Source organism: Ipomoea nil, unplaced genomic scaffold (assembly GCF_001879475.1).
Source record: "Ipomoea nil cultivar Tokyo-kokei standard unplaced genomic scaffold, Asagao_1.1 scaffold1993, whole genome shotgun sequence".
In the NCBI taxonomy this organism is placed as follows: domain Eukaryota; kingdom Viridiplantae; phylum Streptophyta; class Magnoliopsida; order Solanales; family Convolvulaceae; genus Ipomoea; species Ipomoea nil.
This window is the reverse complement of record NW_017618421.1, coordinates 144,146-158,367: the sequence shown is the minus strand read 5'-3', so window position 1 is coordinate 158,367 and position 14,222 is coordinate 144,146. Positions and strand designations below refer to the sequence as shown.

General features: G+C 38.9%; 1 protein-coding gene across 1 annotated transcript; it reads right to left on the bottom strand.

Moving 5' to 3' along the window:
• Positions 1-10,098: 10,098 nt before the first annotated feature.
• On the bottom strand, positions 10,099-13,767 carry LOC109147306. Its single transcript, XM_019294964.1, has 4 exons — positions 13,414-13,767; positions 12,206-12,249; positions 10,856-11,174; positions 10,099-10,641 (listed from the first exon to the last, which is right to left on the bottom strand). The coding sequence occupies exons 1-4, from the start codon at positions 13,463-13,465 to the stop codon at positions 10,430-10,432; spliced, it is 627 nt and encodes a 208-aa protein (XP_019150509.1). The 5' UTR covers positions 13,466-13,767; the 3' UTR covers positions 10,099-10,429.
• Positions 13,768-14,222: the final 455 nt, after the last annotated feature.

Here is a 14,222-nt window from a genome sequence, read left to right as displayed (position 1 = left end):
CATTGTCTTGATTCTCGTTGAGTCGTTGACTTGAGCTTACTTATTCGTTATATCCTTTCTTTGGAACTCATTTGTATTGAGTTATTACCTTTAGATTATTCGTTGTTGTATCCTTCCTTTGGAATCCGTTTGTTTTGAGCTATTGACTTGAGATTGGGCATTGTTGAATCCCTTTCTTTGGAATCCATGCTATTGTCTTTGCTATGTTGAGAATCCTTTGTTGAGTTGGAATCTTTGTTGAGTTTGTTATGCTGGAAGGGGACTGTGTGGGGACTTATCTTGATACTGATATGAGATATAGCGAGCCTCTGGCTCTGTTTACAATGGGTCATCTTTGATGTTGTAAGCCCTTGACAGATCGGTAGCGAGGGAGCTCCGGGTAACCATTGTAGTCTGATTCAGTAGTATTGGAAAGCTACTAGGTTGCTATTTGGATTTTTTGTTGATTTGCGGGGGAATCTGGTAGAAACGTATCATGGGTTGTCGAATCTAGTTCTACTTGTTGGGGCCTGGAGATCCCAACAGGGGTGTATACACTTAAGGATCTAGAGCTGTCTCCACTGGTTACTTGAGATTATGTTTTGTCCCCTGGGTGGACTTGATTGTTGTCTAGAAGCCCTTCACACTGGTTCCACGTTTTAATTATTGAGACTATGATGATATTGTCTCCTGGGTGGACATGAGACATGAGATTTGAGATTGAATACATGATTGAGATGAGAATTGTTCTATACTCAAATTATGTGATTTGCTCTATATTTCTTGCTGTTCATATCTTGATATTGTTATTCCGTTGGTTGAATTCAGTTATTGGAATCATTGTCCTATGATGATTATGTTCAATCATATCCTTGAGTTGAGTTTGGTTGGTGAACTAAGCCATGTCGTTATTGATCTCCATTGAGTTGATTCTGAACTGTCATTATCTTCACTGTTTTACTGAATTAGAGTTGAGTATATATATATATATATATATATATATATATATATATATATATATATATATATATAGTGAAAGGTTCCCGTGCGGTTGAATGCTTCCCGTGCGGTTGTGCGATTATTAATGTGCGTGAGATTTGTACTCAATGTGCGTGAGTGTTGTGTCTAATGTGCCTGAGATTTGTACTTAATGTGCGTGAATATGTAAAATGCAGCAGAAAATATGGATTTCAGCTTCTTCCCCATCCCCAGTAGCCATTGCTCCCTCCCCGATGATGATGATGCCCCTCCCAGATGATGATGATGCGGGGGCGGGCTATTGTGGTTAAGAATTATGATGATGCTGCTGTGCAAATTTCACTGTGAGTGCGTCATTTATATAAACATTCAACTGCACTGAAGGTAGCTGATAATCCAGAATCCATGGCCAAATTGAAGGAAGAAGTAACAAGAAGCTTGGGCGTTAATGTGCGTGAGTTTCTGTTCTGCTTCCTTCTGAGCTCGTAATTCTGAAATACTCACGCACATTAAGCACAAATCTCACGCACATTAAACACAATACTCAGGCACATTAAGTACAAAACTCACGCATATTAACATCACGCACATTAAGTACAAATCTCAGGAACATTAAGCACAACACTCACGCACATTAAGTATAAATCTCACGCACATTTATCACCCGCACAACCGCACGGGAAGCAACAAATGCACCTGATCCCTTCCATATATATATATATATATATATATATATATATATATATATATATATATATATATATATATATATATATATATATATATATATATATATATATGTATGTATATGTATGTATGTATGTATTCCCAAGTCTTAAAACCTATTTTGAGTAAGAAAAGTATACTTATATAGTTTTACATATTGGAGTGGGGTTACATAGCATTTCTCACTAATTCTTTTAAAATATGTTTCAGGTATGGAGTAGATCTGCTTCTGAGAGCGCGGTAGTTTGAGCTTAGCCTCTATCTTCTAGCTAGATCTATTCTTCTTTTGCTTAGTCTGATGGCGTGTGAGCCTTGTCCTTGACTTGTTTTGTATTTAACAGTTTGTTACTAGTATTTTTGGATTACTATGTTGTTATGTTTGAAGATTTAGACTAGCCTTAACATTTAGGTTGTGGTTTAACCTAAATGTGGCATAGCATCCCCGTTTGAAATTATTTAGCTTCCGCAGTTTATTTATATCAGTTAGACTTTTATTACCCATCTTTGTTAAGTTTAATGCTTAATGTTATGTTTAAAATCGGGCGTGTTACAGTTGGTAACAGAGCCTAAGTTTGAACCTAAGATAATGCCTTAAGAACGAGACTTTAAGATATTAAGTGAAGACTTTAAGTGCTTAAGTACCTAGGATATAGCAATCTTAGGATCCACAGTGAGATTATTGTGAGTTTTCTTCTTGTTTTCTGTTATGCTTCTACATCTTGTTCTTTTGATAGCATTAGTATCTTTAAGTTGTTGTGCTTGGTAAGGGTACATCTTGATAAGGTTAACCCGGTAACCAGTATTTGTTCTGTAGAATTCGGGATGGCTTCGCACAGGAGGCGCGCAGGTACACCCGAGACTCCTACCAACGAGCAGCTTGTGACACTCGGTATTTTCCTAAAAATAAATTATAGTCCCGATAATAAATATTTTTAATAAAAATATTAATATAGCTATTTATTTTAAAACAGGCTCGGGTCTACCTATTATGGTGAACCAATATTTTTGTACAAAATATGCCTAAACCCAAAATGAGTTTTAATCCCTAAGGTCTAATAATTATTCTTTGAGCCCAAATGCTTATTTATCCTAAGACTATATATTGTATAAGTCTTGAACCCCCCAAATTGAGCCCATATATATGTATAAATATAAATATTAATATTTTGTGAGCCTAAAGTGTTTAAGCCCAACCTATGTTACCCAACCCAACTTCCTAACCCAACCCATTCATTGAATAACCCTACTATCTAGTGTGTATGTGTATGCATAGTATCATCCACTCTTTGTCCATGATGCAGCCGTGAACTTCCCTTGTTTCCCCTCTTCGACACAACCACAATGGCGGAGTACTATGAACCTTCTAAGACAACACCAACCATCATCAACAATGATGGATATATTGGAAATATATGGCCCAATAATAGGGACCCGGGGTCTAGGAGTGCATAGCCTGAGCGCCCGAGGCCCAGAATGATGGGCCTTGACCTAGTCTCACGGGCTCACTAGGGGGGCCTCGACTTAGTCTTGTGGCCTACCATGACTTTAGGGGAGTTTGTTGGCTCATGTCCTGTATAAATATTGCGTTGTCTTGGCATTACAGATCATCTTCTACCTTTTGTCCTAAACAACTACTTGTAACAACATTACACCTTTGTAATAGCACTTCATACACAATTAATACAATATTAGTCCCCGTGACTATATTCATACCCCTATTATCGTTTAATTATATACTTGTTACATTTATTCGGGTTAATTAATCCGGACCCCCCGGTTTAATTAATTCCATCAAATAACAACCGCCCTCACCTCACTCCTTCTAGACCGGCAACCCCATCCTTCCCCTTCTTCCTTTGGTTTTCCGGCAGGTGTAGCTCAAGAGTTCCGGCAGCGAACAACATCCTTACCCGACAAAGCTCAGCTTCACTTTCGACGAGCTGAGGTAGCGAACGCGTATGACCAAGCCCTCGTTGTCTCCTTCCTTCGGCAGAAGAGGCAGAGCTTCGGCAAGCTGCGATCTTTGGCGAAGCATACCGGCGATGCGGTGGTGGATCGGCGGCGATGGAACGGAGCATGGGCGGCGATCTTTCTCCCTTCGAGCAGAACATCAACACCTCCAATGAGCTCCTCCTCCGGCGTCGTGGTAGCTCCGGCGAAGCAGAGCAGACACGGGTGGTGGCAACACCCGTGTTCTACCCGCTGCCTCCCAGTGTAGAAGACGAAGAAGATGTTGGCTGTTGGTGAGCTTCTTTCTTGGTTTTTGTCGTTTAGTTTGGTATTAGATTAGTTGTGTTTAATTAAGGTAATAAGTGGTTAAGTGGTGTAGTGGTAAGCATGTGATTAGTGTTGGTTGTTGGCCAGGGTTTGAACCCCATAAGATTTAAGTAAAATAAGTAATCCAGTTTTAATATTAATCTTGTTAATGCTTAGTTCCTTAGCTTAGCTTATGGTTTAATAATTGTGATTAATTCACAATAGGATCCCTAGCTTGGTTAATTAAGCTTGTGTTTAGTACTAAGGGTGGCTAGGGTTTGAATCTCACCTAGTTAAATAGTTTTAATTAGTAGTTTTAATATTTGAACTTGGTTATTAGTTTTAATGCATTGATTAAATTACTAAGTTATGCTTAGCCTAGATGGTTGAATTTGTGGGTAATTAAGGAAAGATCTAGGGTTCAATTCCCTTTATGAGAACTAATTAGTTTTATTAGTGCTTTTGTTAATAGTCGAGGATCGGTTTGATTCACAGGTTCCCGGTAGCTTGGTTTTTGTGTTGAGGCAAGCCTATGTTGGCGTTGGTTTTGGTTGGATAAGCGAATGAGGTAACCCATGCTCTATAAAACTTATTTTGCTTACCTATATGTGATTTCTTGGATTCTACTTGTGTTTTGCTATGAAATGTGAGTGTTTATGCATTGTCTTGTGAAAATGCATATCTAGAGCTTGTGTTTAGGGTTCATTTGGGCCATTGCTTGGCATTTCCTTTGATTCAAGTCATTTTGTTGTATTTGGTGAGATTTGGCATGTTTTGGACTTGAATTTGAGTTTGGAGATGAAAATCCCCGAAGGGTTTTGTTTTGGTACATGACGTGTACCCGTTGGCGGAACGGCGGGCGGGGCACCACTCGTCGCCCCACCCGCGGGTACTAGGCTTGTGGGAGTGTGTTCCCGCGGGTGGAACCACAGGCGGGGCACCACCCGTGGGTCCACCCGCGGGGAACAAGTTGGTTTTGATGGGGGGATTTGTTCCCCGTGATTCTTTTGACTCGGTATTTGGTCTTTTGACTTCCCGATGTTCTTTTGAGGAACTATTTGAGTGTCTTCTTGATGTTTCATATGTCTAGAACTATATGGTAAGTATCCATGTAGGTTTTGGTGTCTTGAATCGTGTTAAGTGTTCAACATTGTGTTTCGTTGAACCGTGATGAGTCTTGTGTGTTCTTCGGAACTATCTTTGATTTACCCGTTTGATGAGCATGCTAGTTCGGTGTTTAAATGCTAGCATGTGTGTTGTTTTTACCTTCCTTGGTTGATGATAACTTGTGTTATTCATCGTTGTTGTTGTTGGGCTGTGACCCATTCCTTGATTGAGTGTGGTTTCATATCTTCGTTGTGATCCGTTGATTGATTCCTGTTGAGGTGTGATGTGTGTGTGACTTTACCTGGATTGCACGATTAGTGGTATGGGACACTAGTCACCAAGGTATTGCAGCGATCCTCGTGGTGGCCGTGACGTGATTATGGAGTTGTGACCTTTGTGTAAGGTTCACGCATTTCTTGGGAGGCATGTGTTGCCATGTGTGTGTACGGTACTCTCGTGTACTATGAAATTGGTGGTTTTGTTGGAGGGACTGTTGGAGGGGGAACGACGGTTCCCGGGGGAATAAGGTTGGACTTGGTGTACAGGGGTCCTGGAGGTAAAGGTTGGAACTAGATATAAGGTTGGGGGTAGCCATAAGGTTGGAATAGGGCATAAGGAAGGCATATCAACTCGTGATGGGTGATGTCATGAGGGCTTGTGTAGCCGTTGTTGTGAGTTCTCTTCTTGTGACGTGTGTAGTCACAAGGGCATGTGTTGCCTAGGCATATGTTGCCATCGGTCTTGTCTTTATCCTTTGTGTTGTGGTTATCCTTTATGGTTTTGGGATGTGTTCCCGTATCCTTGTTGAGAGTGTTGAGTCTTGTGTTGACTATTGCTCTTGGTTTTGTACTTATATATACTTATGTATTCCGTTTCGAAAATGGCTTTACAATTTATATCTTATCTATGTATGTTATTTCACATGTATTGGTGGGTTACCAGCATTATTCGCTGACCGGGCGTCGTCTCATGTTTTATTGTGTTCTTTCAGGTGATGTCTAGACGAGTGCGCGGTCTAGTGCTTGCTAGTGTAACTTCTCCCTCTTGTTTTGTGGCCTGTGTGCCAGTTTAGTTGTAGCCCTTTGAGACTATGGTTTAGATGTAAACATTGCAGATGTTGCCGTAGCGTTCATCCTTTTGGTGAATGTGGCATAACACCCCGTGTTTTGGATTTATGTTTATCTAGTTATCTTTTAGTCTTCCGCGTGTTTGTTGTTTAGCTCAGTTATCTGCATGTTTAAGGCTTTTAAATAGCTTGTTTTTAGGGGGTGTTATACAGCTAGCCTAGAACCTTTAACATCTAACTCAGATCACCCAGACTCTGAGCAATGCCCTACTCAACAACAACCATCGTGGCAACATAGATGTAGCTCAGCAAGTGTCAAGACATCACCCGCCTGCCTTTGCAGGGGAGGAGGACCCAACAATGTTGGAGGAAAGGATCATGACCTTTGAGGTTGTGGACTATCCTGAGGAGCGCCAAGTAGAGATAGCCACGTTCTACTTTCGGCAAGAGGCTGATTTGTGGTGGATTCACGAGGGACCGGCTTGTAGGCAAGATCTGGAGTTCAGTTGGGAAAGTCTAAAGGACAAGTTACGTGAGCGCTTTTATCTCGCTCATGTAAAAGCAACTCTATAATATGAGTTCCTTCACATTAAATAGGGATCTTCATCAGTGTTGGATTACCACAAGAGGTTCCTAGAGTTGTCTGGGTTTGCTCACATCTTGGTACCCACCGAGGCTAGTAATATTGAAAAGTTTGTAGCCGGGCTAAACTTTGAGGCCAGGAAAGTCTTGACGGTGCTCAAGTTCAGGACTCTCAACGAGGCTTATATCTGTGCTGCAGACCTTTATCGTGTGCAGCAAATTAAGAGAGGGGTTTAGGAGAAACATAAGAGAAAGAGTGAGGGGAGTAGCTCACAGATGTTTAGGAGGCCAAGAGTGGCTAATACTGAGCCGACAAGGAATGTTCCGAGGGGCAATTTCTATGGGGAAAGAATATACCAAGTGAACCAAGGAGCCATGGGAAGGAATGTTGAAGCCAAGGAAAGACACTTCAACTTTAGGAGATGTGAGAAGGATCACCCAGTTCTGGATTGCTTCGGGAAGTTGGTGGAGTGCTATACATGTGGATGAAAAGGACACAGATCTTTTGAGTGCGGAAACAAGGGTGGGACTTCTTCAAGCCCAAGTTCAAGTGGTGGTATGAGGCCCCAGTAAGGAGGGCAGTTCCGAGGTGGGAACCATAGTGGAGGAAATGGAGGGCCGAATGTGAAGCCCGGACCACCGCAAGGGAAAATCTTCATTATGAGTCGCACTCATGCTGAAGCTGAGGCCGCAGTGGATGAAGGAGATACAGGTATCCCTCTAATCATGAATCTCCCTCTTTAATTGCATCGTTTGGTTTCTATAAGCTCTTCTATGCTAAAAGTCGGGTGCATTGGGAAGTTAAGCCAAGTACCGGTGTAGGGTGAACAAAGTTAAATTTCGAGAAAAGATAATTTTAGAATAGAATTCTAAAATTGGGAGTTTAGTTTTGTATGATAAGGATTGGGGTTTTAAAAGAAAAAGGTTATGTTAAGAGTAAAAGTTTTAAAGGAGAAGAAGAAAGAAAGAGATGATGCATAAACGTTTCAAACCCAAGTTTTCGCAGTTAATAAACCTAATCTCAACCATCAAACCGCTAAGTATTTCTTAAACCTAGGAGCAAAGATGAAATTCTTATAGCAAATGGTAAAGTTATAAAATCCCCCCCCCCCCCCCCCGCCCCCCCCCCCCCTCATCCCTTATTGGTTTCAAATTCCTAAAACCCTAAACCCACTTTCAATTTTTCCCCTTTTTCCCTTTTTCTCTTTCCCTCTCTCCCTCCCGAAACCCCTTGTAGCCATCTCCTCTGCACAGCGAAACTGGCGAGACCACCACCACTGTCTAGCCCCCCGTCACCCCTTTTCTCCACCCGTGAAACCCCCCTGCTAAGACACCCAACACCCCCCGTCAACCATCCCTCTCCCGTTACAACCCCCATTACCCCAAAATCCTCGCATGTCTCCCCATAATCAGTTATGAGCTATATATAAGGTTGAAGGTTGAATCATTAATGACTTTATTTGGTAAACTTTATATATATACATGTACCGTGCAATTAGGGTTGTAAGTAATAATTCGTGATGCAATCTTAATTTGTATACAAAATTATAGATTTTCGTGCAAATTAAAGATGATTTGATTAAGGTTGTAAGTAATAATTCATGATAAATATATAGACTTTGAATAGGCCTAATCAAACTAAGTGATTAATCCCCTCGCTAAATTGTAGGTACCTCTTTTGGGTGAGACAACTGGCCTAGAGATTTAAGGCTGCTCCATTCCCAAAGCCAATGATCGAACCCTTGACCTTTGGTTAAAGATGGATGAGTCGCTTTCAGTCAACCACACTCTCCAGGTTACACTTTTGTTTTAATATATATATATATATATATATATATATATATATATATATATATATATAATACTCCGTACAAATCATCCAAAATTTAATTATTTATATATAAGTAGAAATTAATAGCAATAAAGGCAATTTTAACTCGCAATTGTTATATCATGGATCAGAGTTTATATTGTACTATGAACCTGGTCTAAAAATTATGTGCCTGCAGTTAACACATAATTAAAAACAAGTAGCATCATAATTACAGACACATAAGATGATAATTACAAACACAAATTATTAACGGCATGTATAAAATATGTTAATTGCAGACACATAAGATGTTGGTTAACATGTCATGTGTCTGAAGTTAACATATTGTACTTTTAGCTAACAATTTATTTGTCTGTAGTTATAATGTTTTGTCTGTAATTACCATGTGATGTATCTTTAATTTATTTACATGTACAGAAACGGTTAACTGTAAGTACAAAATGTGTCAACTGCAGATACAGAATCTGAAAATTATTTTTGGACCAAGATCCACAATGCGGAAAATTTTACTATGGACCATGATCCATGTAATAGTGTGGTCCATGAAATAAGTATCATTCTAATTACATTTTAGTTTCATTTGACAATATTGCTCTGTTTTTTAGCTTCATTTTCCACACACACTAGTTTCATAATAGCAATACCAAAGTATCATTTTAATTCTACTACAGTTTCATTTGACAATATACATTATTGTATGAGCTCTATTTTGTAGTTTTATTTTCTACACACACTAGGTTAATTATAATAATGCTAAAGTATTATTTTAATTACACTCCACGTTCATTTGACAATATATGTTATTGTATGGCTCTGAATTTAATTCCATTTTTCATACACACTAGTTTTATTTTAACATTAAAATATTATTTTAATTATACTACAGTTTCATTTAACAATATATACGTTGTTGAGTGAGTTATATTTTTTAGTTTCATTTTTTCACATACACTAATTTCATTTTAGCAACACCAAAGTATTATTTTAATTCTACTACAGTTTCATTTAACAATTATGGTCCATATAGCACTATGGCCATGATCCACTGTATAACAATTGCAACAATTCAAGGTAGACCTAATCCATGATATAAATCATATATTTTGCCTTTGACCCTCTAGTGGACAAATTAAGGTAGTTTCTTAGGCACGAGTAACCCTAGTCAAAATGGCAAACGATCCACATTTGTAATCACAATATGATCCTTTGCCGGCTAGGGGGTCACAACTTCACAAGACAGTTTACTTACACTCAATTTCTGTCGTCATAAAAATAAAATAAATTTACAAAAAAAAAAAAAAAAAAAAAAAAAAAAGCAGAAAGCAGAAGAAAGAAGTCTCTTAAGACAATAGAATCTGCCCATTCGAAATGCTACTCAATTTAACATTACCCATCGCAGCAATTTGTTCCCTATCCAATATGAAATATGCCACGGAGTATTTTATCAAATATCTATTTTAGTGATTTCGGATTAAATTTGCAAAAGAATAGCAGATTAGCCATTAGGCATATTTACCAAACGCCCTATGCCAAATCGAAAAATAAAATGACATTTTTGCCAAAATTAATATAATAATACTAATACTAAGTACTAACAATAACACATCGCCATTTAAGTAACAAGTGTTGAGGCAGTTAAAGGAAGCAACACAAACTATTCACACAACAAAGTCTAACAAACAATTCCAAAGTTATTTTCACCTAAGCAACTTGCAAAACACAGTAAAAAACAAACACATTTACCTCGGCTACTCGCGTTAGTACGTTCATGACCACTCTATCTTAGACGAAAACTAACTTAACGGACCTATACCTACTACTGGATTATTAATCTTCGATGTCAGTCAGAGAAATGGTAACCTGTATAGTTAAATCCTGTCCGTCCGTCCCTCTAGAATCTATCAACCTGATAGTAATGGTGAACACTGGGGACAGGGTGGGTCCCATCTATCTTCATGGGGCGTCCTCTCCTCCAAGCAATCGGCATGGTAAACGTGACCGCAACTTAGAACTGCTGCCACCGAGTGATCGCTGGAATGTACGACGGTTTCAAGAATACAGGGTTTTTTCCTCATGAACTTCTGGCATAAGCTGCATATCAGTTTCCCTGCATCTGAAGAGATCATGTTCAAATTAAAAAGATTGTAACTTTTATTTATCATTTACAGTTTTCGTGAGGAAATTCTCTAAATATTGAAGCCTTACTTTCCTTTTCTTGATAATCTACCTTGAACTCATAAGGAAGTGGTTTGAGAATCACGAGTAACTACACGAAAGAAAGAAAGAAAGAAAGGAACCTACACAAGGCAGATGATAATTATGCATACCTGAATGGTCCCCTGACCCAGAATCTGGACGGTATTTACTAGCCAGCTTGAAGGATGTTTTGTCAACATAAGATGGAGAAAGCTTGTCATGGGAAGTTGATGCCGCAGCAGCATTGTTGGTGGAGTTCCGTCGAGAATAATGGCGGCCATAAAATTGACGATGATGCCTCAATGATATAGCTCGGCTAATATTGCGATGATGATGATGATCAGCAGATAGCTGATGTCCTTTTGTTACCTTAACAGAATTGTCGGTGGTATCTATAATGGACATGAAAGGCGGCTTTATTTCACTGCCTTCACTTTGATGCGAAAGCTTCTGCTTCCAAGCACAACAAAAATTATCCATAAGATAAGAAACAAAGGAAGATCAATCAAGATAACAAAATTAGAATTGCATCACAAGTGTAATTTCTTCCTCTTCCCCAGCATTTTTTGCAAGCACCATGGTTGCAGTAGGCGCTAGGAGCTAGGCACTAGTCGGGTGCCCGGGCAGAGCCTAGCGCCTAGGGGGAATCTAGGCGGCGCTAGGCGGACGCCAAAAAAATAGTGAAAGACTTGCAGTTTGACAATTTTAATGAGGTTGTTTTCAACATTCAATCAAATAACACATCCAAATAAATGAAATAATGATAATTCATAAGTCATAACATCAAAACAATATTAAAAAATAAAAATACTCAAATATGAAATACTCAAATACTTCAATCATCCAAAGATTCAAAGTATCAAACTAGTCTACGGACGACTGGACCAGACGACATCGGACGAAATTGACCGATTCGGCCGATTTTGGCCGATTTCGCTGCCTAGGTACCCGGCCGATTTTTGGGCGCCTAATAGTGAAAGCGGAACGGCCTAGGGGCGCCTAGGCCGATTTTTACAACAATGGCAAGCACTCATACTTCTCATTTTTGCTTTACATGTAGTTCATACTCTTAAATACTAAATATTTACATGTTGTGGCAGCAACCTATTCACACTAAATATACATTCAACTATTCATACTTGTGGCAAGCACTTTGCCCTTATTTGGGCTGGCCCGGTGCGAACTAGGGATTAGTCCGAGTATGGTACGGGCTTAAAGGAGCCTCCTGGCTCCTATAGTTAGGGCCTACTCAGGAGATCTCGTGGTCTAACCCAAAAAAAGTAATAAATAAAAAATAAATAAAAACTATTCATACTTGTCAACCTTGATGAATGACCACTTAAGGAGTAGCAATCATTCAATCAACGCAGTAGTTAAGCATTAGTTGAATTAACTATTAAATGTATAAGGAAAGAAAAAACCAGAGTTGAAAGTATTTGACAAAAATATAAACATGCAAGTAAAATGGATAAATAGCCAACCTGTTTTGTTATTGAATCCATTCCAAGTGGTGGTGGCATAAGGTCTGTGATAAAGAAAATAAAGCTCTCAGTCATCAACTTTGAAGGAAACATATAAAGGTTGTGCATATGCATCAAAATATAACTAAAAACATCAATAATTTCACATGAAAAAGAAGATATGGAAATAATATCGAGAGAGGAAGAAGAGAATGTTTATCACTTAAGTTTTAGCATTATATCATTTCTAATTATGAATATTTTCTTGAACAAGATAGGAAATTAGGAATAGCATTGACAAGAAGTTTCTTCCAGAAAGAATCATCTTGTCTGTTGAGCATATAATATATATAAACATAAATGTGCAATCTAACTATCAGCTTAGGCTTTTATTCGAGATGAAGCACATGCTTCAATTTTGTCAAGGTCATGGACGACTAAAGAGACAGCTATATACTTTAAAATGGAAGAACAATACCAAATAACAATTAGTCTAATATGATGCAAAACTAAAATGATGTAAAACACCGAAACATAGTGGCATACTACAAGCTAAAGATTTGATTAGCAGTTATATCAATTCCAGGTGTAAAATAAGAACGCGTACATCAAACATGACTGAGAATAATTTAACATTGAAGGGGGATGAAATGTTAGAGGCAGCCCAAAGCAAACGAAGTGAAACGGAAACATTTCGGGGATGAAAAATGTTCTTAGCATAGCCTTATCACTTACCACATATATATGAATCCATTTACTAAAATCAACTTTACTTATAAACTCTTCATTTCAATCTGTTCTCTCTTTATTTCTCAAAGTTAGTACTTCTCCTCCAAGTTCAATACAAAGATAGATCAATCATATTTGCTGATAATTTGGAATGATTAAATTAAAAGCCAAAAAGGTTAAACCATTGAGTATAGGGGATTGAAATGAGATATCCTCTACAGCTTAATGAGTTGGGCAGTTATCAATTTTACTAAAACCTTTCCCAAGAAACCAATCTTTATCTGCCTATTGCAATCATAAATAAACAAGCAATTGTTCAAGCCAAATGAAACAACCCATCCCCAAAAGGAAAAAAAAAAAAAATCAAGTCATCTACAAAAATAATGATCATCAACAAGGCAATCGCATATTTGTACAACTTAGAAAACTTCGAAATGAAAAATACCCAAAATAATGGAAACCAGCAGCATGTAAAGAAAGAATTACAGGTTCTATTATACCTGGAGGAGGAGGGGTCTTGTTAAGGTCAGCTTTCCTCTTTCTCTTTCCCATTTCATATATAGATTACACAGAACACAAATTAAACGCAAACAATATACAAAATGTGCGGTGAGAAAATAATAATTTTGAGGAAAATCAGCGGCCGAAAGGATTACAAAATCTTGGGGTTTTGGGGAGGTGGGTTCTGCGGTGTTGCGGTTATACAGCAGCGGATGATGGCTGTTCGGCCAAGGACCTAGAGAGAGAATTTGAGGAGATTTCCGGAAAGAGAGACGGAGAAAATTTATATATATGTGCCATCAAACAGAGAAAGCTTAGTTTATAGCCCCAGAGGGGGGTGGCAGAGAGGGGAGGAAAATAGACGAAGGAAAAACGTGCTATTTGCCTCCTACTCTTCTTCCTTTTACTAGGTAGCGTCGTTAGGCCTGACCTTAGTCCGGTTCGAACTGAACCATACACGGTTGGAACAGAATCGTAACGTCAATTTTGGTTCCGATTCTAGAAAACCTAGAACCAAATCGGAATCGTACGTTCAATTCTGATTCCGGTTAAGAACTGAAACCCAAAGGGTTCAGGTTCTGAACCGTAACTGATAGATACCCCTAGTCGGACACTCAGCTAGGAACAATGTAGGCAGTCACGAAGAGGTGCCTAAGGCACCTAGCAATTCGAGGGAGAAGGCCCCTTGTTGGTCTGACGATCGCATTGCACCTAAGCGGTTCACCAGTCGACTCGATTGGGTGACCAGATTAGGCAGTCGATGTGTCCCCGACCAAGTGCGCGCTCTAGAGGCAGTTGAAGGCATATT

Coding starts and splice junctions, on each gene's coding strand:
- LOC109147306 (XM_019294964.1), bottom strand. CDS start 13,465: ATGGGAAAGAGAAAGAGGAAAGCTGACCTTAACAAGACCCCTCCTCCT. Junction 12,250..13,413: donor CAAGACCCCTCCTCCTCCAG/GTATAATAGAAC, acceptor TCTTTATCACAG/ACCTTATGCCACCACCACTT. Junction 11,175..12,205: donor TGGATTCAATAACAAAACAG/GTTGGCTATTTA, acceptor GCTTGGAAGCAG/AAGCTTTCGCATCAAAGTGA.